The 27,809-nt window shown below is 42.0% G+C and overlaps 2 protein-coding genes across 2 annotated transcripts in view; one reads left to right on the top strand and one right to left on the bottom strand.

The window, feature by feature from the left end:
* Window positions 1-5,375, top strand: part of plod1a (procollagen-lysine, 2-oxoglutarate 5-dioxygenase 1a) — a 35,681-nt gene extending 30,306 nt beyond the window's left edge. The window contains exons 14-19 of the mRNA XM_079674123.1: window positions 142-255; window positions 817-882; window positions 1,057-1,161; window positions 1,528-1,674; window positions 2,981-3,106; window positions 3,926-5,375. Of these exons, the coding sequence (XP_079530249.1) occupies window positions 142-255; window positions 817-882; window positions 1,057-1,161; window positions 1,528-1,674; window positions 2,981-3,106; window positions 3,926-4,081 (714 nt within the window). The 3' untranslated portion in view covers window positions 4,082-5,375. The remainder of the gene's footprint in view (window positions 1-141; window positions 256-816; window positions 883-1,056; window positions 1,162-1,527; window positions 1,675-2,980; window positions 3,107-3,925) is intronic.
* A 744-nt stretch (window positions 5,376-6,119) lies between these two features.
* tpx2 (TPX2 microtubule nucleation factor) lies at window positions 6,120-27,754 on the bottom strand. Its single transcript, XM_079674124.1, has 17 exons — window positions 27,629-27,754; window positions 27,031-27,167; window positions 18,067-18,198; window positions 13,667-13,799; window positions 13,153-13,212; window positions 12,908-13,018; window positions 12,540-12,649; window positions 12,281-12,429; window positions 10,501-10,672; window positions 10,274-10,412; window positions 9,968-10,187; window positions 9,802-9,894; window positions 8,854-9,027; window positions 8,613-8,759; window positions 8,402-8,510; window positions 6,641-6,807; window positions 6,120-6,338 (listed from the first exon to the last, which is right to left on the bottom strand). The coding sequence occupies exons 2-17, from the start codon at window positions 27,137-27,139 to the stop codon at window positions 6,228-6,230; spliced, it is 2,136 nt and encodes a 711-aa protein (XP_079530250.1). The 5' UTR covers window positions 27,140-27,167; window positions 27,629-27,754; the 3' UTR covers window positions 6,120-6,227.
* Between the last annotated feature and the right edge of the window lie 55 nt (window positions 27,755-27,809).

The raw sequence follows: 27,809 nt of genomic DNA, 5'->3' as shown, positions 1-27,809 counted from the left end.
ACAGTAGTAGTACATGTATGCAAGAACTACATCATTTCACTTTGTTCAAAATGTTCTGCTTATTCTGTCATCTGTTTGGTCTAAGATCTCATTAAAAAACATGATGTCAAATATCTGATCTGATGCTCTTCTTTCTCTCAGGGAGTCTTCATGTTTGTGACCAACATGCACACTTTTGGTCGCATCGTGTCAACAGAGACCTACCAGACCAGCCATCTCCATAACGACCTGTGGCAGATCTTTGAAAACCCAGTGGTGAGACTGTTCATATTATAAGATGTTATGAGGGGGGTTCTTGGTTGGCCTTCATTAGGTCCTTGTGTGTATAAACCTGGGGTGTCCTAACTAAAGCCCGGGGGCCAATTGCGGGGGCCTTAAAGCATTCAAGTATCAAGCTAAATGTACCTGTAATGTCATGTCATGAAGTGTATCGTTACAAATTTGACCCAAAGTGAAACTTGTCATTTCAAACTTACTCTCCTCCACAAGCATGTTCATGATGAATTTCTAGAAATACAAAAAAGATAAAGATGACTTTTATTGTCAAGGGGGATTCTGTTGTTAAATAACATTGTACCAATGCTTTTAACCCAGTATTAAATCAACAGTGCTCCGATTTCACTTCCACATTGTTCTACAGTCCTGCTTATTAAGCATCTTTGCATCGAAATAGAGTTAAGCGTTGATATCGCACTCCATGGTTCTTTCATTTCATTGTGGGAAGCCAAAGTCATGGTCGCCTTTGACTTTTCTATCAGTGGTGCGGCCCTGCTTGTGGCAGTGGTTCAGTTCGTGCCCTGTGTTTGTCTCCTTCAGGACTGGCAGGAGCGCTACATCCATGAGAACTACACCTACATCATGAGAGACAAGCTGATCGAGACTGTGAGTGCTCCACCAGCTACAGGATCCCATGGTTACACATGATATAGTAAAACACATGTGTCTGCTTCTCATTTATAAAAGTAGTTGCATATAAAAAGACATGGACAGATGTTGTGATGTCAGTGCAGCAGTGGTGAACATGTCCTGTGGTAACCAGTGTCCTCTGTCCCTCAGCCCTGTCCCGATGTCTACTGGTTCCCGATTTTCTCCAATGTTGCCTGTGATCACATTGTTGAAGAAATGGAGCATTTTGGGAAGTGGTCAGGAGGAGGCAATACGGTACGTTATTGAAGGGTGTCAGATATAGTGATACATTCCCTCCTTTGAGCCTCCTTTAGATAACAGTAAAATATAAAATGGTATAACATTAATATCATGTCATTTATTATATTGAAATTACTTCAATTAATAATGAATAATGGAATTAAAAATAATAATAAGTTAAACTATTTCATTATGTATGTATTAATGAAATGGATGATTAATGTAATTAATATAGAGAATATAATATGTAAGCTCTGCATGCTTCTTGGTCAGTTCTTATTTGATAAAGAGATGACATATTGAGCAGCCATTCTCTATAATGTGTGTTTGCTGTAGGTCATGTGGTGGCTCTTATTTTATTTTCATTTCCTTCTCTCTCAGGACGTCAGAATCCAGGGCGGCTATGAGAACGTGCCGACGATAGATATCCACATGAACCAAATCAACTTTGAAAAGGAGTGGCACAAATTCCTGCTGGAGTACATCGCACCGATCACAGAGAAGATGTATCCTGGGTACTACACCAAGGTAAGAGCTGGACACAGCATCATGTCCCCCGTGGAAGGAGGATTCAGATCCTTTACTTTAAAGTGCTATTACTGCATTCCAAAAATCTATACAGTCACCCATTGATTTTGGTACTTCATTCATGTATAGTGTTATTCACATCAGAACTTCATATTTAAAACAATCTTAAAAACTAGAGATGAAAAATAAATGTAGTAAAGTAAAATCTGAATATATTTTCCTTTGAATTGTAGAGGAGTAGAAGTATTTAGTGGTACAGAAAGACAAACCTAAAGTATAAGTAGTTAAAATGTCTATGGTAATAAGTAGAGTGCTTACAGTACATTACAGTACAGCCTTATTTAAGTGTTGATTATATTTCTCATCATTAATCCAAATCTGCAAAGTCACTAAAGGTATTAACAAATGTAGTGGTTAAATACTCAAGTAAAGAACAAGCCCTTCCAAGTAGTACTTAAGTAGAGTCAATCAATCAATCAAATTGTATTTATATAGCTCATTATCACAGGACACATGCCTCAGGGGTCTTTACAGTGTGTACCCCTTCTGTCTTGAAGCTGCCTTCACATGACGCACGGTAAAACGGCCCTGCACTGTGTTGTGTTCCAGAGTAGGCTGACCAATCAGACGAAAGCTGAGCAGGCTAGCAGGGGACGTTACTATAGAAAGATCTCTAGATGTAGGGGAAATGATTGTTCCCTTAAGAGAAACTGATCAATGATTCCTAAACAAGTGTGTCTATTCTTATATTTCATAAAGTCATTATGAAAGTCAAATTAAATTGAAATAGATCTCAAATGCTGGAACAGAGCAACTTCATCCTCAAAGGTTGAAGAGGTTCTGCACCCCGCACACAGCTAACAGTCCCACTATGTAGAAGAAAGAAAGCAGCCAACCCATCCTTCCCATTCATTATCTTAGACATTATCTCAAACTTTCCACCCAAACCTTAACCATTTGCAAATCCACCTTTTACCCTTCTGGAATGTCAAACCTATGTCTCTGTGCCACACATACAAGACTAACAAATACAATTCAACAGATGAAAAGCCAATCAGAGTACAAGACATCATATATGTACATGATTCTAAGTGCATAAGATCATTTGACAGAGTTATAATATCATCTCACTACATATCATATCATGTCACTCTGTGTATCACGTGAATGCAGCTAGACCCCTGCAAGAAGAAACTCTCAAAGAAACCCCCCAACAGTAATTGAGTAAATATACCTGTAACTCTAACCCATGGATGAAGTGAATAGTGTGTATGCTGCTGCTGCCTTACGTGTCCTCTCCCCTCAGTGCGCCACCCCTCTGAACTTCGTGGTGAGGTACAAACCTGACGAGCAGCCGCTGCTTGCGCCTCACCACGACGCCTCCACGTTCACTGTTAACATAGCCCTGAACAACAAGGAAGTAGACTACCAGGTAAATGTGGAGCAGCTGGAGGATGTGAGGGTGGGGGGGGGGGGGGGGGGGGGGGCGGGTCTTCTCTCTCTCTCTGCTTCTTCTCTGCTCCCTGTCTGTCAGTCTGTTGTTGTTGTTGCATGAAGCCCCCTGGGGGCCTTGTTTTTATTGTTGCATCCCTGGTGTTTCTTTAACCTGGACTAAACCCTCAGACATTAGCTCATGCTATTATCATGTGGATTCATATTTAGACAAATCAAATGCTAATTCATTATGACTGAAACTGATGATAAATATACATATATGCCTATATATGTGGGCTTTGTGAGGATTGAACCTAACATTTCTTAAGTACAATTTGATGTTTTGTAGAAGAAGTCAAATTGCACATACATATAAAGCTGGAAGAAGATTAGGGCTCAAATTGAATTGAATTGATTTGGATTGAGCCAGAAGTGATTTTTTTGTAGTTCTAAGATTAAAGTCAGAATTATAAAAAAATTAAAACCTAACTTGTTCTAATCATTTTTCTAAGATTTCTGACTTCAATCTCCGAATTTAATAAAAGAATGAACTTTGGGTCAGAATGAAAAAAGCGTTTGGCCCTAACCATTTTCTGTACGTATTGCTGGCACATTCCATTCAGTATGATGTGATTGTTTGTTTAGTTATTCTACACTAAATAAGTGACATTTAGTTCTTGCACTTTGGTAAGTGTACTTGCATGTGAAAGGCTGAAGCTGTTCAATCGGTACAAAATGAACTCTAATAAGGGGAGGGGTTTCAATAGTCCCCCGGTGTGTTTGAGGAGCAGAGGCTGATGTGTGTGTTGTGCTGCAGGGTGGAGGCTGCCGGTTCCTCCGCTACGACTGCTCCATCGAGGCCACTCGTAAAGGCTGGACCCTGATGCACCCGGGCCGCCTCACGCACTACCACGAAGGCCTGCCCACCACTGGTGGGGTGCGATACATCGCTGTGTCCTTTGTAGACCCCTGAACACATCACCGGCTCTAAAGCCAACAGGACACTCTGCTGACCGCATCCGAACGCATCACGGCTCTCCACACCTTCGCTCTTCTCTTTCGCTTGTTCGCATTTTCAAAATAATGTTGTTTCTCTGTTACTCCAAGACTCTCATACAACGTCTGACCTATTAGCCACAGCAACAGTGCTCTGTGATAACACAGCTGCATAATGAACCAGAACATGTTGGCACCACATCAGAGGAGAACTGGCTCCACAGTAACACTTCCCCAAAGCTTCTCAGATGTAATATTAGCAGGAGTGATGTCACAGCAGCAGAACCTGCACGGGGTCAGCGAGGCATCGGGGGGCCAGCTCCCCAGGTGGAAGCTTTACAAATAGACATTTATGGTCATTTCAAGTGCTTACATTTGTATGTCTCCCACAATTGTGTCATCGTTTCACACTCCACCTGCCTTGGGAAAGTGCCTTGTTATGGTGTTTTGGGTCCTTGGATTTAAGGGAATTGGAGCCTGGAAATTCCTGGAATGAGATTTTCTATAAGGTGAAAAATGTGAAAGAAAGGATGATAAAATATTGTCCTCTTGTGAGTTACAAAACATTGACCTTACAGCATTGTGTAGCCTGCTGTAGGGTACATGATCCAGGATAGTCAGAGTTTAGTATCATCATTCACCTGAAAATGAGATCACATGTGATTTATAAAATGTTAAACCAAAGACAGCTAAGAATTAACAATGTTTAGCCAGATGTTATCAGGAAGTAGCTCCTATGCTAACATGCAGCGGGAACACCTGATCAGAAACATCTCAAACTCCAACCTCTCACCAGCTTTATTCTCCTAAGTAGACGTGTGTTACTTTAGTCCCAGTTCTGAACTCCTGTCTATGTGTAGAACTATGTTGAAACTTTCAGTCAGAAGCTACTGTTGTAGTGTGTTTGTTCAGACCCCGTCACATGGACTCCTCAGGAAACCACCAGCTCCAATTCTTTACCAACGCTTGTGGAACATATTGTTACATTTACACTAGCTGTCCCACTCTGTGTTGCTAAAGTACTTCTTTACTAACTTTTTCAACAGAGACACTTCCAAATCCTGCTAAGGCTCTATTTATTTTGTGTATATATCATTTGATAAAGGCCACACTCTCTAAATTGTTTTGTAATATAACTGCATTTTGGGAGATACTGAAGTCCTTCTCTGGTGCACTCACTGATATCAGCTGAGTTACATCTAACGTTGTCCTTTCTTGTTACCAGCCATCACTGAGCTAAGACTACAACTTGAATAAATCTGTGAACCAAACGGTGTGTGAACTGTGATTCAACTTATGTCCCTTGCGTGTCAGAAGCTGGAGGTCAGAATTGACAGCATAGAAACAGATCTAGCTGTTCAGTTTGACAATAGAGCATTGGCACCCCCATCATATTCAGCCAACATGAGCCTGTTTTAAAGTCATTGAGTATTTTTGTCAGATGGAGTTAATTGTCAGTCGTGGGGAACACTTTTAATTGACTCCTAGATACAACTTACATTTTGTGAGTGGCATCTCTATTTGAAGCATTATCATAAAATTAGCATTCGTTATTATTGCCATTGTTATATTAGTCTCCACCAAATGCTGAGAAAAATAAGTGTCGTTAGCTGTAACAGCATCAAGACATTACATTCTGAAAGTACTTTCATCTGACTCCAAACTATTGTTAAATGTGGCATGGCTGTCATATCACTGAAAAGGTGCTGAAGCCTAGTGAGTCAGCAGGCTATTTTCATATGGGTTCTGCAACACCATCTTTGACAGAACTTTAAAATCTGTTGATGTCTTTTGTAGTTTCCTTTTAATGTTTAAGAATGCAAAGAACCAGAAAAAGTCAAACTCAAGCCTTCTTGGCCCCCAAACAGAAAGCCTTTTCTGTAGCCTTGCATATTCTCCTGGCTGAATCACCACGAACAAACTGAACGTTTTATTAAATAAACATTTTAACCATTGCAAAGTCTGGATTTCCAAGTGAAACACTGAAGTTGTTAGAATTCCAAATAACCACTGGCTACTTTTAATAAACTTTATTGAATAAAATGGTATATAAAAGAAGCAAACTGATATAATATGCTGCTCAGAATGACAGTGGTGGGCAAGACATGAAATCGAAATCCTGATCACAGGCGGAAGCGGTCAGAAAAGTTTGGGGAGTGGGGGATGGTGAGGGGGGCTTCACTCTTCTTTACAGCCACAGGTCTGTAGTGCCTGATGGGCTGTGCAGCGTGAACCTGCAGGAAGAGAACACCAGGTATGAGTCAGTGAATCCCACATGTAAATCAGGAAAATATTTCAAAAATATCAGGAAAAAAACTGTTGATATAGCAGGTCAGAAAACGACATAGTATAGTTTGTCGAAAAAACAAAGCAAAAAAACAACGTAGTATAATATGCAAGGAGTACGCACAAAAAACACATAGTATGTTGTACATATCGTGGGAAAGACAAGTTGGTGATGTGCAAAAAAAGACTGAAGACTGAATTATGTTGAAAATATCAGAACAAACAAATAGTATAATCATTTTGCAGGGACCTGGTCACTCCGCAGCTTGGTGACATCGTCCTTCTCCCTCTGCTCCACCTCTTGCCTCTGCTGCTCCTCCATTAGCATCCGGAGAGCCTCCTTGTCATTGGCCAGACGCTCAAACTCCTGGCGCTCGTGGGCCCGCCTCTCGGTCGACAGTGCAAAGGCCTCCACGACTGGAAGAAGAATCATGAGTGACATGAGGAGAACAGCTTCATACTTCAGAGCACTCCCAAGGAGGGTTATATGTGACCTGTTTATCAAAATCAGTCACATCTACCCCCCAAACAACATTTGGACTTGTAGAAACCGTTGTAAAGAGGAGATTCTTAGCTTTTCAATATTGGTTTTGTTCTCCATATTAGGCGCATTCACACTGCAGTACTTTTCCCACAAAGGTTCATGAGAACATAGTTCATCAGAACTCTTTAGTTCTGATGAACTAAGTACAGATCGCATTCACACCGGAATAAGTCCCTAGGGGTGGATTAGGCAAATGAAGCCGCTGACGTCACTTCTTCTTCTGCTTTGGGTTTACTGGCAGGCCGCGAACAACTTCACGGCGTATACTGCCGCCCAAAATCCCCGGCCGGAAGTCCCCGGAGTTGGGGACTGGCTTCAGTAGAAGCTGCTGGGACTCCCAGCAGCTTCTACTGAAGCCTTCCGAGTAAATCGCCAGAACGCTGACACCTCCTCATCTCCACCGCTCCCATGTTTTATTTTGTGTTGCTATAAGTTAGTCTCTCTGCGTTTCTGCGCTGGGCTAATACTAATAATGCTAATGCGAGGATAATAAAATGGTGGCTTCACAACACTTTTTGTTTTGTTTTACTGGGCGTGGTTTGCAATCCGCCCAGCCAATCAGAAATATAGCTCTTTTCTCACAAGAGAGCCACATGAGAGTCCCTGCTCTCTAGCAGGGACGGAAAAGGGGTTAAAAAGGTTCTCATTAACTCATTTTAGTTCCGGCTCTTTTTGGTGTGAACGTGACATTTCAGAACGCGGCTATTCATCATCACATGTCACATAACACAATGACGGTTACCAAAACACAATTATGAAATAAAAGGCCATTTAAGGCAATGTTAATATTAGAGAGGGTACCAGGCAATATATTATGGGGGTACCTTTTTTACAGGTCTATCTGATGATAGTCTGATATGACAACTTGAGTATATATTGATTATACCCGATATAACATTAAATTGGTGTATACTGCGGTTCAAAACTGCTAATATAGAAGAAACAAGTGGTCATTGTAAGTATGGTGAATAATAAATAACATGCCAATCTACAGCCTAGCTAATGTTCTGGAGCGTTCCGGTTATATAGAGTGGCAAAGTCCCTCCCCTTCCGGTGGACCTCCATGGCAGGGGTTCCCAAACTTTTTTCCTAGGAGCCCCCCCAAATGACTCTTGTTGGAAGTTGCGTTGGCCAGGAAAAACAGGCACTCGCTTGTTTAATTATTTTGCGATCTAGATTTCTTCTTCTTTTTTGAAGTTGTGTATTCTAGCTTGCGCCCCTACATGCAGCCATCCGACAATCTTGAGCATTGTCTGGCAGCACCGCTCTCTGTTTAGGAACAAAACGGCAACACCAGCGCAAAATACCTTTTATTGAGCATCATGTGCGTGCAGAACCCGTTAAAATTCAGTTCAGTGTCGCATTTCGTGAGCGACTGGCTCCACATCATTCTGCTTCCAGAAGAGATATGCAGCCAATGGCAGGCTTAGATGTCTACGTCCTGAGTGCAGGGGTGTTTAGACTTACCCACTGGAGCCCGCGGGCATTTTTTAGGCTGGAAAGGCTCTTTGTGAGTGACAGTGTTGGGCCTGGCTTTGAACACTGCTGTCTCCTCACGCTTTTGCTCCTCTTTGGCCTACAAGAAGAACAAAAGAAAGAAAAAAAAGGTGTAAATCTGACTTAAATTTCAAGTAAAAGATGGTCATGATGGAGGATGAAAATATGGAAGTGATGGTACCATCTGCTCTGAGCGACTGCTCTTCACGGCCCCCCGCTCGTCCAGCAGCAGCTTGAAGGGCTCGGGCTTGGTGGGCTCCAGCCTCTTCTTCTCAGGGAGGAACACGGTGTCAAAGGCTGGCAGCAGCTGGGCCTTGAAGTGAGGCACCTGGGAAGTTTCAAGGAGACAGGAGGAAGAGGTTTAACTGTTGAGTCTTCATTCTGGGGGTCAGAGGACAAAGGATGTGGTAGCAGACCCCCACCTCTTCATTGCGCTTCTCCTCCAGCTTTTTCTCCTTCAGGGCCCTCCTCTCTCGGTCCCGCTCTTCGAAGGAGAATGGACACACCTCCACGTGGTGGTTCTCCTGCAGCTGGGGCTGGAAGGGGAGCCCAAAGTGAGGCACTGGGGGGGCCTTGATGGGTGAGGGCTGCTTTACCTGGCAGAAAGAGAAACGTTTGGTTACGTTGAAAGAGAAGTCTTGGTATAAACTTCCTGTTTGACCCATTTCCAAAGGTTTTTATTTCTGAATAAAGGTTTGTTCTATACTACATTTTAATAATAAAAAAAAATTAGGATCACTTTCACTTTGCATCTGCTGTCTTTTTGTTTGTAAAATAAGTTAAAGGTCCCATGTCATGCTTCCACACACACTCAATCTTTTCTCGGCTGCAGCTCCGCCGATTTCTCCTCCCTGAGACGGTGGGACGTGGCGAGGCTGGGAGTCTGCGTGAGTGCACACACAGACTCCCAGGCTGCGGGTGTTAGTGTGTTTCGGGCTGGGTTTCGCTGTCTCGCAGACGGCCACTGGGCTCACAGGGAGGGAGGACAGGAGCTCCATCAAGCCGTGTAGGACAGAGAGTGAATACACATACTATACAAAGATGCTGTATGAGAAACCAATGTGAGTTTGGAACATTGAACAATGTAAATCTATTCTAGTAGACCTCAACAATGGAATTATGATCAGTAGAAATGGCCATGACATGGGACCTTTAAGGTTTTGGCCTTTTTTAAACGCCGAAATGAGGTTTATTTTTGTGAAAAATTAGGTATATTAACCATACATTTCCAAAACGAGCAAAACGTGTGGAAACAAGTCAAGACAAAAGCTAGCTTAAAAAGATGCAACACAGGTTTGGCTGAGTATTTATACTGTATACTATGTTGGACCAAAGTTGCACAGTTGATGGGAAGACAGATGTGTCCTCACCTCCTCCAACTTCTCCATACGGACCCTCTTCTTCAGGATGAAGGCTGGCGACTCTGGCACCGTCGGGTGCAGAACCTTCTTGTCTGGCAGACCCTGTCATTAGAGTGAAAGTGTTGGTGTGACATGCTCATGGAAACAATCTCAAAGCTAAAGGACTGGGACTCACCACGACTCCCTCCAGGATCTTTCTGGGCAGCGGCTGGGCTCTGAAGCTGGGATGCTTCTCCTCGGCCTCCTGGGGCTTCTTGGTCTGCCTCTCATGCAGCCTCTTGTCAATCTGCAGCTGGAAGCCTTCAGGCACTGTGGACTCCTTCACGTGGGGTCTCTTCAGGCACTCTGCGCTCTCCAGGATCTTCCGGTTCAGCTCCACGGCGATGATTTTAAACCTGATTAAAGAGTCAGTTGAATAACCCTGGACGTATTAACACCTGATTCTTTGACAGGACTATGGGCTAGAGAAGAGGGCTCTTACTTCTGCTGTTTCTCCAGCTCTTCCTCCTCCAGCTCAGCGCTGCTCTTGGTGACGGGGGCGCGGTTCCTCCGGCGGGTCATCAAGTGAGGGGTGTGTGGCTGGGTGAGTTTCAGCTTATCCCCCTTCACCCCCGAGGGTCCTGAAGAACACTTATTGTCAATAAGTGGCACTTCAACCCCCTCTGCACAGAACACACAACTTTACAACCAATCTGGCTCCAAACACACCTTTGTTTATACTCTTGCGACTGCGCAGATGGTAGCGATCGGGGGTTCGATTCTGGAACTGCTGGACCTGCTGCGCCATTGGCACATAGGCCCCCGGCCCCTCTGCCTCCTTCTTGTTGCCTGTTGACAGGTTGAAGGGTTTGGGCACAGTGGCGCCTTTCAGAGCCTTTGTCTGGAGAAATAAAAGGGGAAGAAGGTGCATTATTCATGTGGCGTGACCTTCGATACGTTTGGCCACGCAACAAAATCGGGATGCTTTTGTTTATTTTTAAACGGAAAGGTTCCAGGTTTTTATAAATGTGTTTCTATCCAGCAATATTTCACTAAAGAAGCAGTTTGAGTTAAAGTACTGTAGCAGCACGCTTTATGAGCAGACATTTAACAAGTCAATAATTAACTGCTCTTACTTTAACATCATTAATCACCAAATTCTATTGAACACCCTTTAGAGCAGGGGTCTCCAACCTTTTTTAGGATGAGAGCTACTTTCTGAAAATAAAACAAGTCCTGAGCTACTTTTACTCCTCTCTTTTTGTTCTTGCAATGTATATATTTAGCACATTAACATTAGGCGCTTTCACACTCAATACTTTTCCCAGTATAGTTCGGAAAACGTGGGTTAAAAAAGAAATCCGGAACTAGAACTTAGTTCATGAGAACCTTTTCACCCCCTTCCCAGACCCTGCTAGAGAGCAGGTTCTTTCATGGGAGAAAAAGGTTCCCATTTCTGATTAACCTTTGTGGGAAAAGTACTGCGGTGTGAAAGCACCTGTTGAGGGCTTGCGAGCTACCGGTGTAATGTGTTGGAAACCCCCGCTTTAGAGAAACAATGGTTTACACCAGTGGTTCTCAAATGGGGGTATGCGGACCCCTACGGGTACGTTGGAGTACTGCAGGGGGTACGTGAGATTTATTTTATGTTAATAAAAAAAAGCAGTGTGGGTTTTATATTAACAGAGTTACGCATATTTCAAAACGTGAAGTGTAATAACTGCAGTGGCCTTCCTGTCACTGAGAATGACAAAGAAGCACAAGCCCATATGTCTCACTAAATTGTAAGTACAACTTATTAAAAAGATCAGTTCAATGCAACTAATGTCGTCTTAGTGTTATTGCATGATGTTAAAATTGGTTGGCCATGAATTTAGTGATGGATTGTAAACATTTGAATAGCATTTAAGTGTTTCTCAGTTACAAAGTTGCTGTTTTAATAAATCAGACACCGATGGTGCAGCGCTGTACTGTACATGCATTTCTTCCCTAACAAATAGTTTTTGCGCTGATCAGGGGGTACTTGGCTGAATTTTTTTTTCAAAGGGGGTGCATTATTGAAAAAAGTTTGAGAATCACTGGTTTACAGGATAGCTGCAGAGAATATACAAAGAATAGACACTGAAATGTATTTCTAAATTTACCTTTTGTTGATTTGTGGGTGTCTAATGGATGAACATAATCTAGGGTTACCCATTCATTTCCTATGGCGCTCATGTATGACTGAGAACACTAAACCACACAAAGTTCAGCAGCAATTGAATATGTTCAAATGAATACTGTGTAGGATATCATAAGGCCTTGAAGCATTCAAATTTAAAACACAATATGTGTGATTGATGAAAGTAGTGAAACGGTCAGATTTGGCCCGGACACGACAGGAGGGTTAACTAAAGCAGCAGTTTGTACAGAGGATCCCCAGACATTTAACCCGTCTTAAGTCAATCATAAGCCGCCCCTCAGGCGCCACTAAAACTTAAAAAGGTTTCAGAACACAGGAAGTACTCACAGGGGAGGAGGGTTTGCGCAGCTGGCTGATAAAGTCCACTTCCTTCTGTGCGCCGCAGGATGAAGTGCTCGCCTTGTGACGAGAGTTTGTGTTGAAGTGGAACTCTTTGGGCACCGTCGCCGACAGGACCATCTTCTTTGGTGGTGGGTCTGAAATAAAAGAGTCCCAGACTTCCTTTTACAACTTTCAGATCCATTTGAATGGTACCAAACAGTTAGCAAGTACATTAGCATTTGTTAAGTCTGGTAAATCCACTCACTGCCAGCCAGAGCCGCTTTGTAGCTGGCCTCGTTCTGCTTCCGATGCAGAGCCACTTCATTCTGCAGGGTCCTGATGCGCTCCATCTCTTGGTCTTCAGAGCTAGATGGACTATTTGGAACACGTCAGTCATCAGCAAAAATTCAGCTTTAACCTGCTTTCCATCTCAGCCTCATGTAAATTTGAACTTTCCCATTCAAAGCTTTAAAACCGCTACACTTTGGCTTACCGACATGTAATATAACAATGTGTAGGAACGTTACCTTTAATGACAATTTTGCGAGAAGCCGGGGGCTATAACTCATCTTTGAATAATGCAATCACAAGACAGAAACAGCAGAAGGAGGCTTTCCCCGATAGAAGACCTACTCTGTGTTTGAAGTAGCTGAAGCTGCTGCCTGGCTCTTAGGCGCCGTCCTGCTGTTCTGCGGGCACTTACTGCGGCGGAGCACACTGCTGGACTTTCGGGGTTCAGGAGTTCTACAACAAAGAATTAAAGAAGAGAACATGAAGGAGAAAAGTTTAACAAGGGAGCATTGTGTTTGTTAATACTGGAACATCAGTCAGCTGTGGGATAAAGGGAGAGAAATAAAAAAAGGTCAGATGTCACTTACTTTTTGTGCTTCTTTAAGGGTGGAGCAGGACCACTGGACGCCTCTTTACGCTTTGAAACCCTAAAATGAATAAATTAATTAGAAATGTATTCAATCACACAATTAATCTCAAGTAAAAGGCAAGTGTTTAGAAAACTAAATACTGCATTTCCCACAATGTAACTCAATAGAAACTTCTTTTTTTACAGGACCCTGCATATAGTCCTAATATTTCCAGCTGCACTCCTAAGGTTCCTGTGAAAGCTTCAAACTAAGATGCCACAGACATCATGCAGGTTGAAACATTCAAATAAATCTAATCATGTTAATACGAGTTTCAATAGTAATGGGAATAATGCCGCAAAACCTTTCCAATTTGTTTTCCCCCACCAAATCATGCAGCCCCAGAACAAACGATACAACACACACCCCTGCTCTATGGATAGGGTTATATTAATCAGTACCACATGTCATTTGCTTTAAATTAATGAAATACTGGGTTGCAGCAAAATAGTGACCATAACCGTGACTTTACCTGAGAGGCGGTGCTGGGGGGGGATTAGAGGTCCTCTTTGGGCGCGCACCAGTGCGAGCCGGAGACCCAGCACCCCAGGAGGTGACCAGGTTAGCAGGTGGAGATGGGGGTCGGGGTGGGGGTGTACTAGGAGCTGAAATATTAAAAAAGGAGAACTTATGGAAGTGCTCACTGGATAACATAAATCTACAGGCTATTTACACACAAGTTTGAAAGGGTACCCTATTATGCCTTTTGGAGTTTTCCCTTTCTGAACATTAAAGCATGTCACAGTAGAGACACTAAATACAAATATAACCCTGAAAATGAGCAGAATATGTTCTCCTTATTTATCGACTCATTGATTTCTATGACCAGGGTTCTTACACCTTTTCCAAAGTCAAATTCAAGCACTTTAAGCATTTTCAAGGTGCATTTTCAAGCTTTTCAAGCATCTTACAGCTGTTGTAAATTACATATATCAGGGCTCGACATTATAAATGGCCCGCTGGCCCGGAAGCACTATTTAGACACCCCGGGCCAGCATAACATACTTTCCACTTGCCCGCTCGGCCACTAAAAAAATCTTGCTTTTAAAAAAAAAATAGTCCTATGGTATTGGTATTTTGACTAGCAATTTAGTTAAATTGTTTCGTTTATTAACGCTACAACATAGCGTTTCGTGAGGCGGTTGTCGTTGTTGGGTGAAAAGCAAACAGCTGTTTGCTGCAGAGCGCAGCGCAAGCAGGCTCCCGTGAGCGGGAGCGCGCTCCTTCTTCACTACAGACTATCGCGCTACCTAACCATTCGCCTAAAGGTTTTTAATACCAGCGGTAACCGGCCAAGCGCCGGGCAAAAAAACAATCTTAAAATAAAAGAAAGTCACCGGAGGAGTTAAAGGAGAGTGACAGGGAGTATGAGAAGAAGAGGGAGAGAAGGTTTTAGCCACACTGTAACGCGTCCTAAAACCCTTTTTATAATCTATCGATTAGATTTATGATTTGAAAATTATAAAAGTAGGGTAACAAAACATGGAGATTATCCGGCTGAACAAAACGTGCATTTATCAAACAGGTTTGTTTTCCGCAGACCTTATTTCCAGCTATTTTCCAAAACCCTGTGGAGAAATCCCATTGCTTTTTGTCGAGGGAACCAGCGTCTTACTTCCTGGTTTTATGACGCGTCACTGCACCTCTCAATATGATGCCAATGTAAACAAGGTCTTCTGTCGGCTCTGTACATCAATGCCGACCTATGCTGACAAGTAAGTGAAGAGTAGAAAATATAAAGGTATTGGCTATAGGGAAATGTCCCAGCAGTTTAAGATAATGAAGGTTCTAATCTAATCTATTATATAGCCATTACATTTCTAACTCCTAATGACAGGAAGGCAGAAAGCGCATTATACAAATAATAATAATAGCAGACATTTTTTAACAATGACCACAATATCATTATTTTAATAAACCAAATATGAACAATTGAGGAAAATTAGGAAGAACTGATGATTCAAATGTTGTAGTACAAGTAGTAATGTAGTTAGTGCATAAATTACTATTGCAACAAATGTGTTCATTATTTTCATTATAAGTCGATTTTTTTTGGACTAATGCTCCGGGCCAGTGGTTACAATGGTGGGGCCAGTGATAACACAATTCCACCGGCCCGGAGGGCCAGTGGCATTTCACCCTTAATGTCTACCCCTGTAATATACACATACTTATACTCAAATGATAATTTCCCTACCTCCCATTAAATCAGATGTTCTTTATGCTATAAACAACCAAATGTGTGTTTCATAATAGCATTCTACATTAGGATGAAAAATGAGTGACCCATCTGTACGTAGACTGGGCATCCCATAACTGGCTGAGCCAATATAAAACAATCAGCCAAATAACTTTTCAATATTGATTACTATTTTTGAGGTACTTTTAGGTTGGCAGTAAACATAAGTCAGTGGTGTACTTTGACTCCACTACATGTATTTAATACCTTTAGTTACTTTACAGATCTGGATGAATGATGTGAAATATAATCAAGTATTAAATCAGACTTTAGTTCCACCTGGAGTAAATTCACAAGCTACCCTGCAGTATACAAAGTCATTCAAACTAGCTGCACCTTTACCAGCTTCACAGCAAGCATAACAACAGCCGGTGTTTCTTGTGTGTGTTTCCCCGGTACACAAACACACTCGCGAGCTTTCCCCCAGACCAGTAATACAAACGAAAATGTGTCTTCGGGTCAATGTGACTGATTTCGATAGAGCAAGTCACATTTGGTTTAGGCACGAAACATACTACCAGTAGAAATACATTGCTTTTAAAATCACTAGGGATGTAACGATATACCGAATATCGCGGTAAATAAACTTCCCAATACCGTCGTGAGACTGAAAAAATGTACCGCGATTTTAAAAAATAATAATTTCAAAAAATTTTTTTTTTTTTTTTAAACACTTTTTAAAAAAAAAATCTTTATTTAACCAGGTGGTCCCATTGAGATCATCGATCTCTTTTTCAAGAGAGACCTGTCCAACATGGCAGCAAGTAGGTTACAACATGACAATAAAACAACAGATAACACAAAAGGACATCGTATTTACAGGGCTACATTTACACACCTAGAGAATCATATATTTATATCTCGCAATGTCAATAAGCCTGGCGTTAGACTTTTTCGCTGTCCGTCATTTTGACAGACAGGATCGTAAAATATCCGTCAGAATCCCTTATTACCCGTCGGGTCTGAACAGTTCACGATAGAGCATGCTCGTGAACTGTCTAAACGGGGGGGTGGGGCGGTGTTATGCCGTGTGTGCATGCACCTCGCGGGACGCGCACACCGTAAAGCAAAACCTCCCAGACATGTATTGATCTGTACGGCAAAGTACGGTTTGGAAACTATATCATTTCCTTTTGGAGGACATGCATAACACGGCATAACACCAGAGCCTGGCTGCGGGGAAACGTTGGCGCTGTTCCGAGTTTGTTCTAATCTGTCAAAATGACAGACTGCTTTCGGATTTTTCCGTCATTGTTAAATAAAATATTCGGTTAACGCGGCCACTGGTGTCCCAGCAACATCAGTACCAAGCGAGAGAGTTTTTTCCAGAGCAGGGGATATTGTAAATGCCCAAACATCCCAGCTTATAAATACCTGGAAATGTGGACATTCTCATATTCCTAAAAACCTGTCTGATGATGCTGAGTGAGTGACTAGTGAGTTTGAGTTGAGTTACTTGAAAAACTAAAGTGAAACTTGATTTATTTTATTGCAGGGTCTGATTATTAAATGTCCTTGTTTATTTGTGAGATGCAGTGGCACAAAGAAAATGCTTACTTTGTTTGGTAGTAATAGTAGGTACAAAAACATTGGTTTTCTTGTTCCAGTCTGTTACTGTCACTTTGTTTTTGACACTTTAAAATACTGCTATCCTACAAAAATGCTGTCAAAATCAGATGTAGTATGTAATAAAAAAACATTTTCCGAGTAAAAAAATGTTTTATTGAAAAAAAAACATTTATGAATTTTTTTCTTCTTCCCTTTATTATTCAATATCGCAATAAATACCGTACTGTGGACTTGTTATCGCGATATTATCGTACCGTGAGTTTTCGGTATCGTTACATCCCTAAAAATCACTGTGTTGAATCAATAGATTATATTTCGTGACTATAACACGAAATGCTGTGAGATTGGGTTGAATTACAACAGTGAGTGCTTAATCCTCTGAAGGCCACAGGATGGCGACTGTAACGCACATAACATAGGTACGCTCCTCTGAAATGATTGTCCCCTGCAATTATTATTATTATCCCTCATCGAGTTCGCTATTCAGCTTGCTAACGTTAGCTTAAACAAACGTAACATGCAACGTTAGCCTAATCTAAAATGCTCTACTACGGCGTACCTATAATGTGGCTCGTCAGCGCAGACTCTCGCATCGTTATTTTTGCAGGAGGCTACTCGTGGGCTTGACCCTCGTCTAAGCCGTGGCTTGTATTTGTCTTCTGCTAGCCAACGCTTGTTGAAACGGCAAACTCCTGTAATCTATCACTCATCAAAATGCCCATGTCACACACGTAGCAAAAACACTTGCAGGTCACGCGCATAGCGCGGGAAGACCGGAGCGGAGCTGTTTTATGTAAAAGCGAAGCAATTAAGCTCGCTCCGACTTCATTGTATTGTTTTCTTTTAATCTAAAAAGCGAAGTAAAGCATTTACAATTTCAAGCACTTTAACCCAAATTCAACCACCATTCCCAAAATGCAAGCACTTTTCAAACCTTGAAAACACCTCGTACAATTTCAAGCATTTTCAAGAATTTCCAGCACCCGTACGAACCCTGTATGACTGAGCACCCATTGGAAGCCATTGTAACTGTTGCGAATGCAAATTGACAAATAAAAACGAACCTGGGATGTCTTCCACCTTGATCTGCGGGGCTACGATGGCCCGGGGCAGGTCCAGGTCATGGATGTTCCTGAAGGATTTGTCAGTCCTCAGAGGAGTAACAAGGCGGCCACCTGGCCCACCGGTCTGTTGTTCTGCACATAGGAGACAGTCAAAGATCAAGAGGGGGGTCTCCTTTTACAGATACTTGATGGTTAATTTAAACATAGAACAGTTAACACAATCATCATTTTTGTACCATTTGGGCTTATTTAGATGTTAAAACTCATCACAAATACCTCTAATTGCTAGTCATTTCCTGTTAAAAGTCTAACTTGTAATAGGGCTTTCAGACAGACATGGTGAAGTGGATCAAACCTCACAGTGGGGTGTAACTGAACTTGCACTCAGGGAGAAGTTGTGGTGATGTGCTGTTATTAGTGGTGCACGATAATTATCGGTCCGATATTAGAAATTATGACGTCATCCCGATAAACCCGATAAAATTATTAATAAACCCGATAATATACAATATATTTTTGGGGTAAAAAAAAAAGAGAAAAAAACACTGCGGCGTGGGTGGATTGGGATGAGGGGCGCTTGTTTTTCACTAGGCTCCTCCCGTTTTGCCAGTACTGTGGTATTAGTGGTTTAGGAAGAGGGGAGTTTTTCACAAATCCAGCGCTCCCTAACTCATGCCTGGCTGTGACGTAAATGGTCTGCGACCGTGAAGCCAGGACAGTAAACAAACATGTCGTCGGTAGTATGGGACTATTTCAAAGTTTCAGAGTTAGATAGTTCGCTTGCTATTTGTATTAACAAATGCAATTCAGAAGTTCCACGAGGAGGGAAAAAGGCAACGAGCTATAATACTTCCAACCTGATTAGTCACCTGAAACATCGCCATCGCTACGATGCTGTGTTAAAAGCGTACGAAGACGCCTGCGCTGCTAAACTAGCGGCGAATCCAAAGCCAGCTGCAAAGGCACCGGGGCTTTTACCTATCGACGAGGCTTTTGAAAAAGGCAAGAAGTTTGCCAGAGACGACCCCAGGGCTAAAACGAGGAAAAAAATACAGGTACATTTAATATATATATATAATATTATTATCGGTTATCGGTATCGGTCTTGAGAAGCAGGAAGCTATCGGTATCGGTTTCAAAAAACCAATATCGTGCATCCCTAGCTGTTATGTCTGTAATGATTATCTAACTAGAGAGAGAACCTGCTTTTCACTTCGGCCACATGTTTAAGGAAAAGATCTGTGGTGTCATCAACCTCCCTCGCGTTGTGTGGTCACTGGTGGCAAAAGAAAGAACCGGCTAATTTACTGATGTCCTAAAGAGGCAATTCAAGTTCAACATATTAAATGGGATGATCTTTTGCTGGGAATAGACCACGAAGATGACAGTCAAATGTTCTCAAAAACATTAGAGAGCACTATCAGAGATTTCAATTGCAAATTCAAGCAGAAAAATAAGAAAAACACTGTCCCTTGGATAATGACGATATTTTAAAACTGATGAAAAAGCGTGATCTAGTCCGAAAAAAAATCTATCAAAACTAAATTAAGCCATGACAGGCATCACTTTGCTATGCTGAGGAACAAAGTAATTAAGAAGTTACGGAAGGCTAAGGCAGACTTCTTCTTGACTATAACGGTACGTCTACACTACAGGCATCAAAAAATGCTTTCAACGCTTCGCCCATTCACTTGAATGGGGTGACGTAGAAGATTTTTAATCTTCGCCGAACTGCATTGTGGGTAGCATGGCATGGCTTTGCAAGCATCACGAGCATCTATCGGCATCAAAAGTTGAACAATGTTCAACTTTTGAGGCTCGATGCTTGGCATCAGCCAATCAAATTCCATTTATGCAAATCCCGCCAGTGCAAGCTCAGCCAATCAAACCGCGTGCAAGCTGGGAGAGCCAGACCGCAGTTCATTTCCTCATATTCCAAACGAGATATTACGGTAGCAAATCACCCGGTTCTTTACGACCGGAACTATTTACCGGGATACAAACCGGAGGAACCAGGCATGGAGGGAGGTGGCAGAGACAGTGGGTGAAACTGATAGTTGTTTTGCCTGTTTGGAGAGTTTATATCCAGTTTACTTCGTTTTAACATTGCTATTGCTTTGTATGTCGGGGGCGGGAGATTATGTGATTGGTTGCTCGCAAAAAATCGCCAAGCTTCAGACACGCCCAGCTTCAAGATTTTTTCATGCCTGTAGTGTAGACGGGCCGTAACAGACAAGACAGGGGTAATTCTAAAATGATCTGGAAACAGTTAAAACTATTCACTGGAAATAAATATAAGGAAAGAAAACAGCTTGAACTTAAACTCAATGGAAAGTTTATAAACAATCCAGCTGACATAGCTGAAGTTTTAAACCACTACTTCATTGATTCTGTTGCAACTATTGCACAGTGTTTCTCACCTGACTGCACACTTTTTTGTTATGTTAATACTATTGAGCCGGCTTTCAGTATAAGAAATATCACTGAATCTGAAGTTATAAAAGTGATTGGATCACTTAAAGCAGGGGTCGGCAACCCCTGGCACCGTAACCAGTGGCACACTAGGAATAAGTGGAATAAGTGTGCAAAAATATTTAAATTGTATTTTCGGATCCTGAACGAGACCGCCGCCAGAGCGCGTCTCCCCGTTACCTGCAGAAGGAAGCCATGCACGCAACGCAGCCCCGCTCTTTTTATCTCCAGGTGACTTTCTGCCGCTTTCCTCCGTGGTGCAGTGCTGATCGTTTCACCACGGAGGAAAGCACTTCACTAATTGCAGTAGGCCTACCCATAAGGAGCTGTACAAATGCTGCAGTTTTTGCGTGGCTGTGTATTTAGTTGAAAGCCCAGTGGCGATCTGCTCATCTCTCATCGAAATAATATGCTACAAAGGGGCGGACTGGCCATCTGTGTGTTTAACTTTCCTGTCGGCTCCCAGACCGTAGTTGAGGAGGGCAGACGGAACAAGCTTCAGGTTCAATAACCCACTTTAGCTTAAATGACTGGAGAGAGGCGAGCTCTTCTTGGGAGGCCGTTGCATTTATTTAGCTGTTCTTCTGTTTCACAAAATACATCACAGACCTCTGTTTTTCTGCTTCCTCGTTTCACTTCCAGAAACATACACACGTTCTCTCACTGTCGCTCTACCATCCACAAACACAAGACACACCCCTCTCTCTCTCTTAAAAAGGCACAGCAATCTCATCTCACTCTGCATGACCCTAATATCATAACATGTGTGCTCTGGAGAATCACAGAACGGACGATCGTCCTTATTATTATGGCATTTAAACCAATCAAGCTCCTCAACCTCCCCCCCGTTGATAATTCTCGATCGTTGGCACGCTGATAACAATTTCTTTTTTTAAATGGCACTTCATATCAAAAAGGTTGCCGACCCCTTTCTTAAAGCATCGAGAACAAATGATATACTTGGCATGGACATGGTTATGCTAAAAGATCTCAGCACAACACTTTCTAATCCTATTGCCAAAATGATTAACCTCTCCTTCAGTCAGGGAATGTTTCCAAGTGTTTGGAAGCCGGCTATAGATATCCCAATATTTAAAATTGGAGACCCCATGTCTTCCTGTAACTACAGGCCAATTAGTATCCTTCCTACAGTGTCAAAGGTTGCTGAAAAACTTGTGTCTGAGCAAATCATTGACCATTTAAACCAGGGATGGCAAACATACGGCCCGCGGGCCGGATCCGGCCCGGGAAGCATTTCAGCTTGGCCCACGGAGCTGAAGGACTTTGCTAAGTAGGCTGTGAGAGGAGGGGGAAAAAAACTACTATTTTGAATCCTTCCACTAGTGGGCGCACTACCGCACCGGTACCAGTGAGAGCACAGCCAGACTGTAAAACAAGTGATGAGTAAGAGTAGTGATTGCAGTCAATAACCTCTGACACCCTCATCCCCAAATGTCTCTGTCAAAAAAGAGAAAAGTGGACACGGAGTGCCGAGTTTTCCAAGAAAAATGGACTGCATCCTATTTTTTTACAGAGGTAAATGGAAAACCTGTATGCTTGGTGTGTTCGCAGCAAGTTGCTGTGCTCAAAGAATATAATATTCGCCGCCATTATGAGACTCACCATGGAGAGAAATACGACTGCTTGCAAGGACAACGGAGAAAAGAAAAGATAAATGACCTGCCATCAGGTCTAAAGAAACAACAGGCCGTTTTTACCCGGAGCCGAGATATAAGTGACGCAGCAGTGAAAGCCAGCTATCTCATCGCTAACGAAATAGCATCAGCCTCAAAGCCATACTCTGAGGGTGAGTTTGTGAAAACATGCATGCTGAAGGCTGCAGAAATTGTGTGCCCTGAGAAGCGACAGGCTTTTGCCAACATTAGTCTAATGAGGAATACAGTGAAGGATAGGATTGCCGATCTTTCAGCAGATTTGGATAGCCAGAAAAAAACAAAAGTCAAGTCATTCGTAGCATTTTCAGTTGCAATCGATGAGAGCACTGACATTACAGATGTTGCTCAAATGGCCATATTCATTCGTGGTGTTGATGAGACTTTGACGTTCACCGAAGAGTTCCTTGAGTTGGTTCCTATGACAGACACCACTAAAGCGAATGACATTTTTAGCGCTCTCGTTGAAGCACTGGACAGGGTTGGAGTGGACTGGACCCGTGCTGTCAGTCTGGCTACAGACGGCGCGCCATCAATGATTGGGAAAAAAGCAGGTGTTGCAACGAAATTCAGGGAGAAAGTACAAGCAGCAAATGGAGATCGTTTTTGGACATTCCACTGTATTTTGCACCAGGAGTGTTGCAAGTCGTTAAAAATGGATCAAGTCATGAAAGTGGTTGTTCAAACGGTTAATTTCATCCGAGCCAGAGGGCTGAATCACCGTCAGTTCGACAGCCTCCTCAGTGATAAAGACATCACCTGTAGCCTACCATATCACACTGAAGTAAGGTGGTTGAGCCGAGGTGCCGTGCTGAAGCGTTTTTCTGATCTACGCGAGGAAATTGGACAGTTCATGGAGAAAAATGGTAAGCCAGTGCATGAATTAAAAAACCCAGAATGGCTGTAGGACCTTGCATTTATGGTGGTTATTTCAGAGCACTTGAATAATCTGAACATAACGATGCAAGGTCGCAAAAAAGTTGTCACAGAATATTATGACAGCATACGCGCATTTAAGTTGAAGCTGGCTTTGTGGGAGACACAGCTGTCAAGTGGTGACCCTGCTCATTTCCCTCATCTAAGAAATGTGCATATGACCGGAGTTACTGCTGACATGAGACGGTACAAAGACAAAATTACGGAATTGCTGCGGGAGTTTGAGCGGCGGTTTCAGGTCTTTGGTGAGCTTGAGACAGAGTTTGCAGTTTTTCGCTCGCCATTTGTAGTTAAGGCTGCGGATCTGCCCGTCGACATACAACTTGAGATAATCGACTTACAATTTGATCAGGATTTAAAGGACAAATTTGCCTCGTCGGACTTGGGCACATTTTATCGGTATCTTTTGCCAGGATACCCCAAATTGACAGCCCTGGCAGCAACGGTTTTGAGCATGTTTGGGACCACCTACCTTTGTGAACAGGTTTTCTCTGTAATGAACATTACTAAAAAACAAAGCTGCGCTCAAGACTCACACACAAGTGCCTGAATGAAATAATTAAATTGGCTGCTAGTCAGGATTTTAAGCCTGATATTGATGCCCTTGTGAGGGCTAAAAGATGTCAAGTTTCAGGAGCAAATTAATCAGTTCTGTGACCTCAGTTCTGTGAAAATAAGAACCTACTGAAATATTTTGATGATATTAATCCCCGTGGGGAAATTGTTTCTCTGCATTTGACCCATCCTAGTGTTAGGAGCACTGTGCTGCCATTTTGAACGGCGCCCGGGGAGCAGTGTAGGGAACGGTGCCTTGCTCAGGGACACCTCGGTAGCACTTGGTCTTGCCGGGACTTGAAATGGTGACCTTCCAGTTGCCAAGCCAAGTCCCTATCGACTTCGCCACCACCGCCCCAAATATTTGAAAATGTTATATTATTCTGTCACTGAACATTGTGTATTATAATGTCTATCAGCAGCTTCAATAGGCAAAAAATAGTTTGATTTGATGTGACACTGTGGCTGCACTGCCAATATAAAAATTCTATATTTTCAAGACAAGGGAGGTAACTCAAACTCCTCACTTAATAGCTCCCACGTTTTTATTTGCATTTTGTGGTGAGTCAGTTCAGGTGGAAACTGTGATCTGTTGTAAAGAACATGTGTGTAGCACTTAAAATTGCACTTGTTTGTCTTAATACAGTACATTTCAGTTTGTTCATAACGTTTTGCGTCTCATTACATGTGGACATTTTCCGAATGTACTTGTAGCTACTTATTTGCACTTAAACAGAAATATTGTCGTTATGTAGGGCCTGTGGGTTATTATGCTATGATGTTACTGGTCCGGCCCACTTTAGATCAAAGTGGGCAGTATGTGGCCCCTTAACTGAAATGAGTTTGCCACCCCTGATTTAAACACTAGTACATTTTCTCTGCATCCAATGCAATTTGGCTTTAGGGCAAACTACTCAACAGAGACCGCCAACTGGTTTTTTACAGAACAAATCAAATCAAAAATGGATAAAGGTGGTGTTGTAGGAGCTGTGTTTCTTGACCTAAAAAAGCTCTAAGCTTTCCAGTTTTAACTTTTCTTCACAAACACTTAGATGGTTAGAATCATATTTGTTTAACTGATCTCAGTATGTGAGAGTTCAAAATCATGAATCTGCTGACCTTCATCTTTCAACAGGGGTCCCACAAGGTTCAATCCTGGGACCATTACTATTTTCGCTCTATATAAATGATTTACCATCTGTATGTCCTGACACAAACATCCAAATGTATGCAGATGACACTGTAATATATGTACATGGAAGCAATATGACACAAGTGGCTAATGAACTGAAAAACACCATGGTTCATGTAACAACTTGGTTGGAACAATGCTGTTTGCAATTAAATATTTAACAGTATGCATCTTCTTCACCAAAACAAAGTCCTCTTCTGTTGCGCCAGATGTTTTTGTGTCAGGGGAGAGGCTGCAGGTGGCGTCACAATACAAATACCTTGGAGTCATGATTGATTCAACACTCAATTTCAAGGCTCATGTTTAAAAAAATTTTTTTTAATAATAGGGTCAAATTCAGTCTGTCGAATTTTAGGTTCACCAGAGATTACATATCAATTGAGGCATCTCTGATGGACACACATTCTATGGTTCTCTCACACATCACCCAGGGCTCGACATTAAGGACTGCCCGATGGCCCGGGGCCATCTAGTATTTAGCTCGGGCCATGAAGCCTCACCTGCTGGTTGCCCGATCGGGCAATCTATTATACCAGTATCATGCAGCTCGCGGATCCAGTAATGAGTGACCCGACAGTAAAACTAAACATATCTATAACTAGTTTAGGTAGTTTGAGAGGTAATTAAAATAGCTACGTGTGATATTCTAACCTAAAGTGTGTGTTTTGTTCCGCTCACCGCCTGCATGTGATCATGCAGAGCTGCGTGTCGACTCGTCAGCAGCAGCTGATCTCTCTCTCCCGTCAGATTAGACTTCACTCGCGTTTATGTCCATATCGATCAGATCCAGCTAGTTTTAGCTAATGATATGACTACCTGCTTATTAAAAGACACCGTGACCTAAACAATAAGTGTCGCTATGCAACTGGGTCAGGCCACAAAGTATAGCGCAGCATTATGCATTTGTTTACATGCCCACCGGAACCCCAAGGCATTAGCAACAGATCAACGCACAATCAACCCATACAGCACATCTCTTTCTCCACATTAAGTGTTACACATTAGAATTGACTAGGGATGTAACGATACAAAAAACTCACGGTACGATAATATCGCGATAACAAGTCCACGGTACGGTATTTATCGCGATATTGAATAATAAAGGGAGGGGGGGGGGGGGGAAATCAGAATTTTTTTTTCTTCAGTAAAACATTTTTTTATTACATAATAAATCTGATTTTTACAGCATTTTTGTAGGATAGCAGTATTTTAAAGTGTCAAAAACAAAGTGACAGTAACAGACTGGACAAAAAAATCTGTTTTTTCGCATCACTGCCCAATACTCCAAAAATACAAGCTGGGAAAACCTTTTTTTTTTTACATGATTGTCAACGGCCTTACCTCACCTCCTCTTAGACAGTTCATTAACATACGCACAACTGCAACTAGGGTAACAAGAGGTGCAGCGAGAGGAGATTGCATTATTCCACTCAGAAAAAGTTCTTTCAGTCAGTCTTCATTTTCTGTTAAAGCTGCTCAGCAATGGAACTCAATCCCACCTCCAATCAGAGACCAGACCACATTCACTTTATTTTTTATCTTCTGCTCCTTACAACCCACTGCCTGTGTTTTAACATGTTCTTTTGTTTTGTTTTATTTGTTTTGTTTTAATGTTCTGTATTTTAAATTGTTTTTTTTAAGTATCCCAGTAATGTCTGTTGCATGTTTTAAATGTATTGTATTTACTTGTTTAAAATGAAATGTGTTTTAGGTTGACTTTTGAAATCTGTCCAGGGACTACAGATGAAAAATAGCCTCTTGGCTAACTCTGGCACATTTACAGAAATGTTCATTAATGTGCACTGTCCGTGTTAAATAAATGAATGAATAAATAAATAAAATAAAATCACCTCCTCGACTGTTATGGAGGAATTACAGATATTGCAAATACATCCTGTGCATATTGCTGTTAAACCACATTGTATATTTAAAAAAAAAAGAGATATTAATTGGTTTTGCACTGATTTTTCAACTCTTTTTTTTTTTTACAACAACATTCCCCTTACTGTGTATGCACGATAACAAACCAAAGCGAATTCCTTGCAAGTGTAAACCTACTTGGCAATAAAACTGATTCTGATTACTACAGTTCACAGTTGGATCGATAGCAGACAGATGCAGAGATATTAAACTTACCAAACCACTTGTCCTCGCCCTCAGCCTTCTGCTCTGCTAACATTAGCATGTCCACTACGTGCGACGGGGCATCAAACTCGTAGCGATCACCGGAGTCGCTGTTCGCCATAGTGTCAATGCGTTATTCGACAACTCACCTAAAGAAGAAAACAGTTAACATGGCCACTCTTTGATAAAAGTGTCCCCATGTACAAGAGTCTGCGCTCTAACCAATCTCGATTAGTTTGTTTTGAACTAGCGGATAGCTTAACGTTACAATTTATGGCGTAGCTTGTATTTTAATGGAACAAACAGTAACAACACTCGGAAAGCAAAGTCAGTTTAGCTGTACTTTGCTGTTATTATTTAAGTTGACATACAATTACCGAGTACCATTTTAGGAGTCATGTTTTCCTTTTTTGAGATGGAATGAAGCTAGCTTGGCCGAGGGAAAACCGGCGATCTCAAGTTAGACATAACTTCTAACCCGTATTAAACTATCAGCTGACTCTGATTAATACATTAACACATTATTAACTACAGTTGAATTAGTAAACGTTCAGATATGTGTGCAATTACGGAGGAAACGCTGATCCTAAAGTGTAAAAAAAACACTTACCGAAAACGTCCGTTACTAAAGCAACACAAATGGAATATGCAGTTCAAGCCGTTAGCGCTCAAATCCCCTTTGTTTTTGAACAAGCCAATGACGAACGTCAGGATCATCAGCTCACCGCCTATTGGCTCATACAAGTACACTTCCTGTGGGACCACGTGATCAACGCTGGCGAAGTCCCTCC

Source organism: Notothenia rossii, assembly GCF_949606895.1.
Source record: "Notothenia rossii genome assembly, chromosome: 4".
Taxonomy (NCBI): Eukaryota; Metazoa; Chordata; class Actinopteri; order Perciformes; family Nototheniidae; genus Notothenia; species Notothenia rossii.
Note: the sequence above shows the minus strand (reverse complement) of the source record. Positions and strands in the feature narration are given on the sequence as shown.

Bases quoted from the DNA above. Each gene is read 5' to 3' on its own strand.
- tpx2 (XM_079674124.1), bottom strand. From the start codon at position 27,139: ATGGCGAACAGCGACTCCGGTGATCGCTACGAGTTTGATGCCCCGTCG. The intron at 18,199-27,030 runs GTAAGTTTAATA...TCCTATGTGCAG, and splicing joins GGGCGAGGACAAGTGGTTTG to AACAACAGACCGGTGGGCCA. The intron at 10,413-10,500 runs GTGTGTTTGGAG...AGTGTTCTTCAG, and splicing joins TCGCAAGAGTATAAACAAAG to GACCCTCGGGGGTGAAGGGG.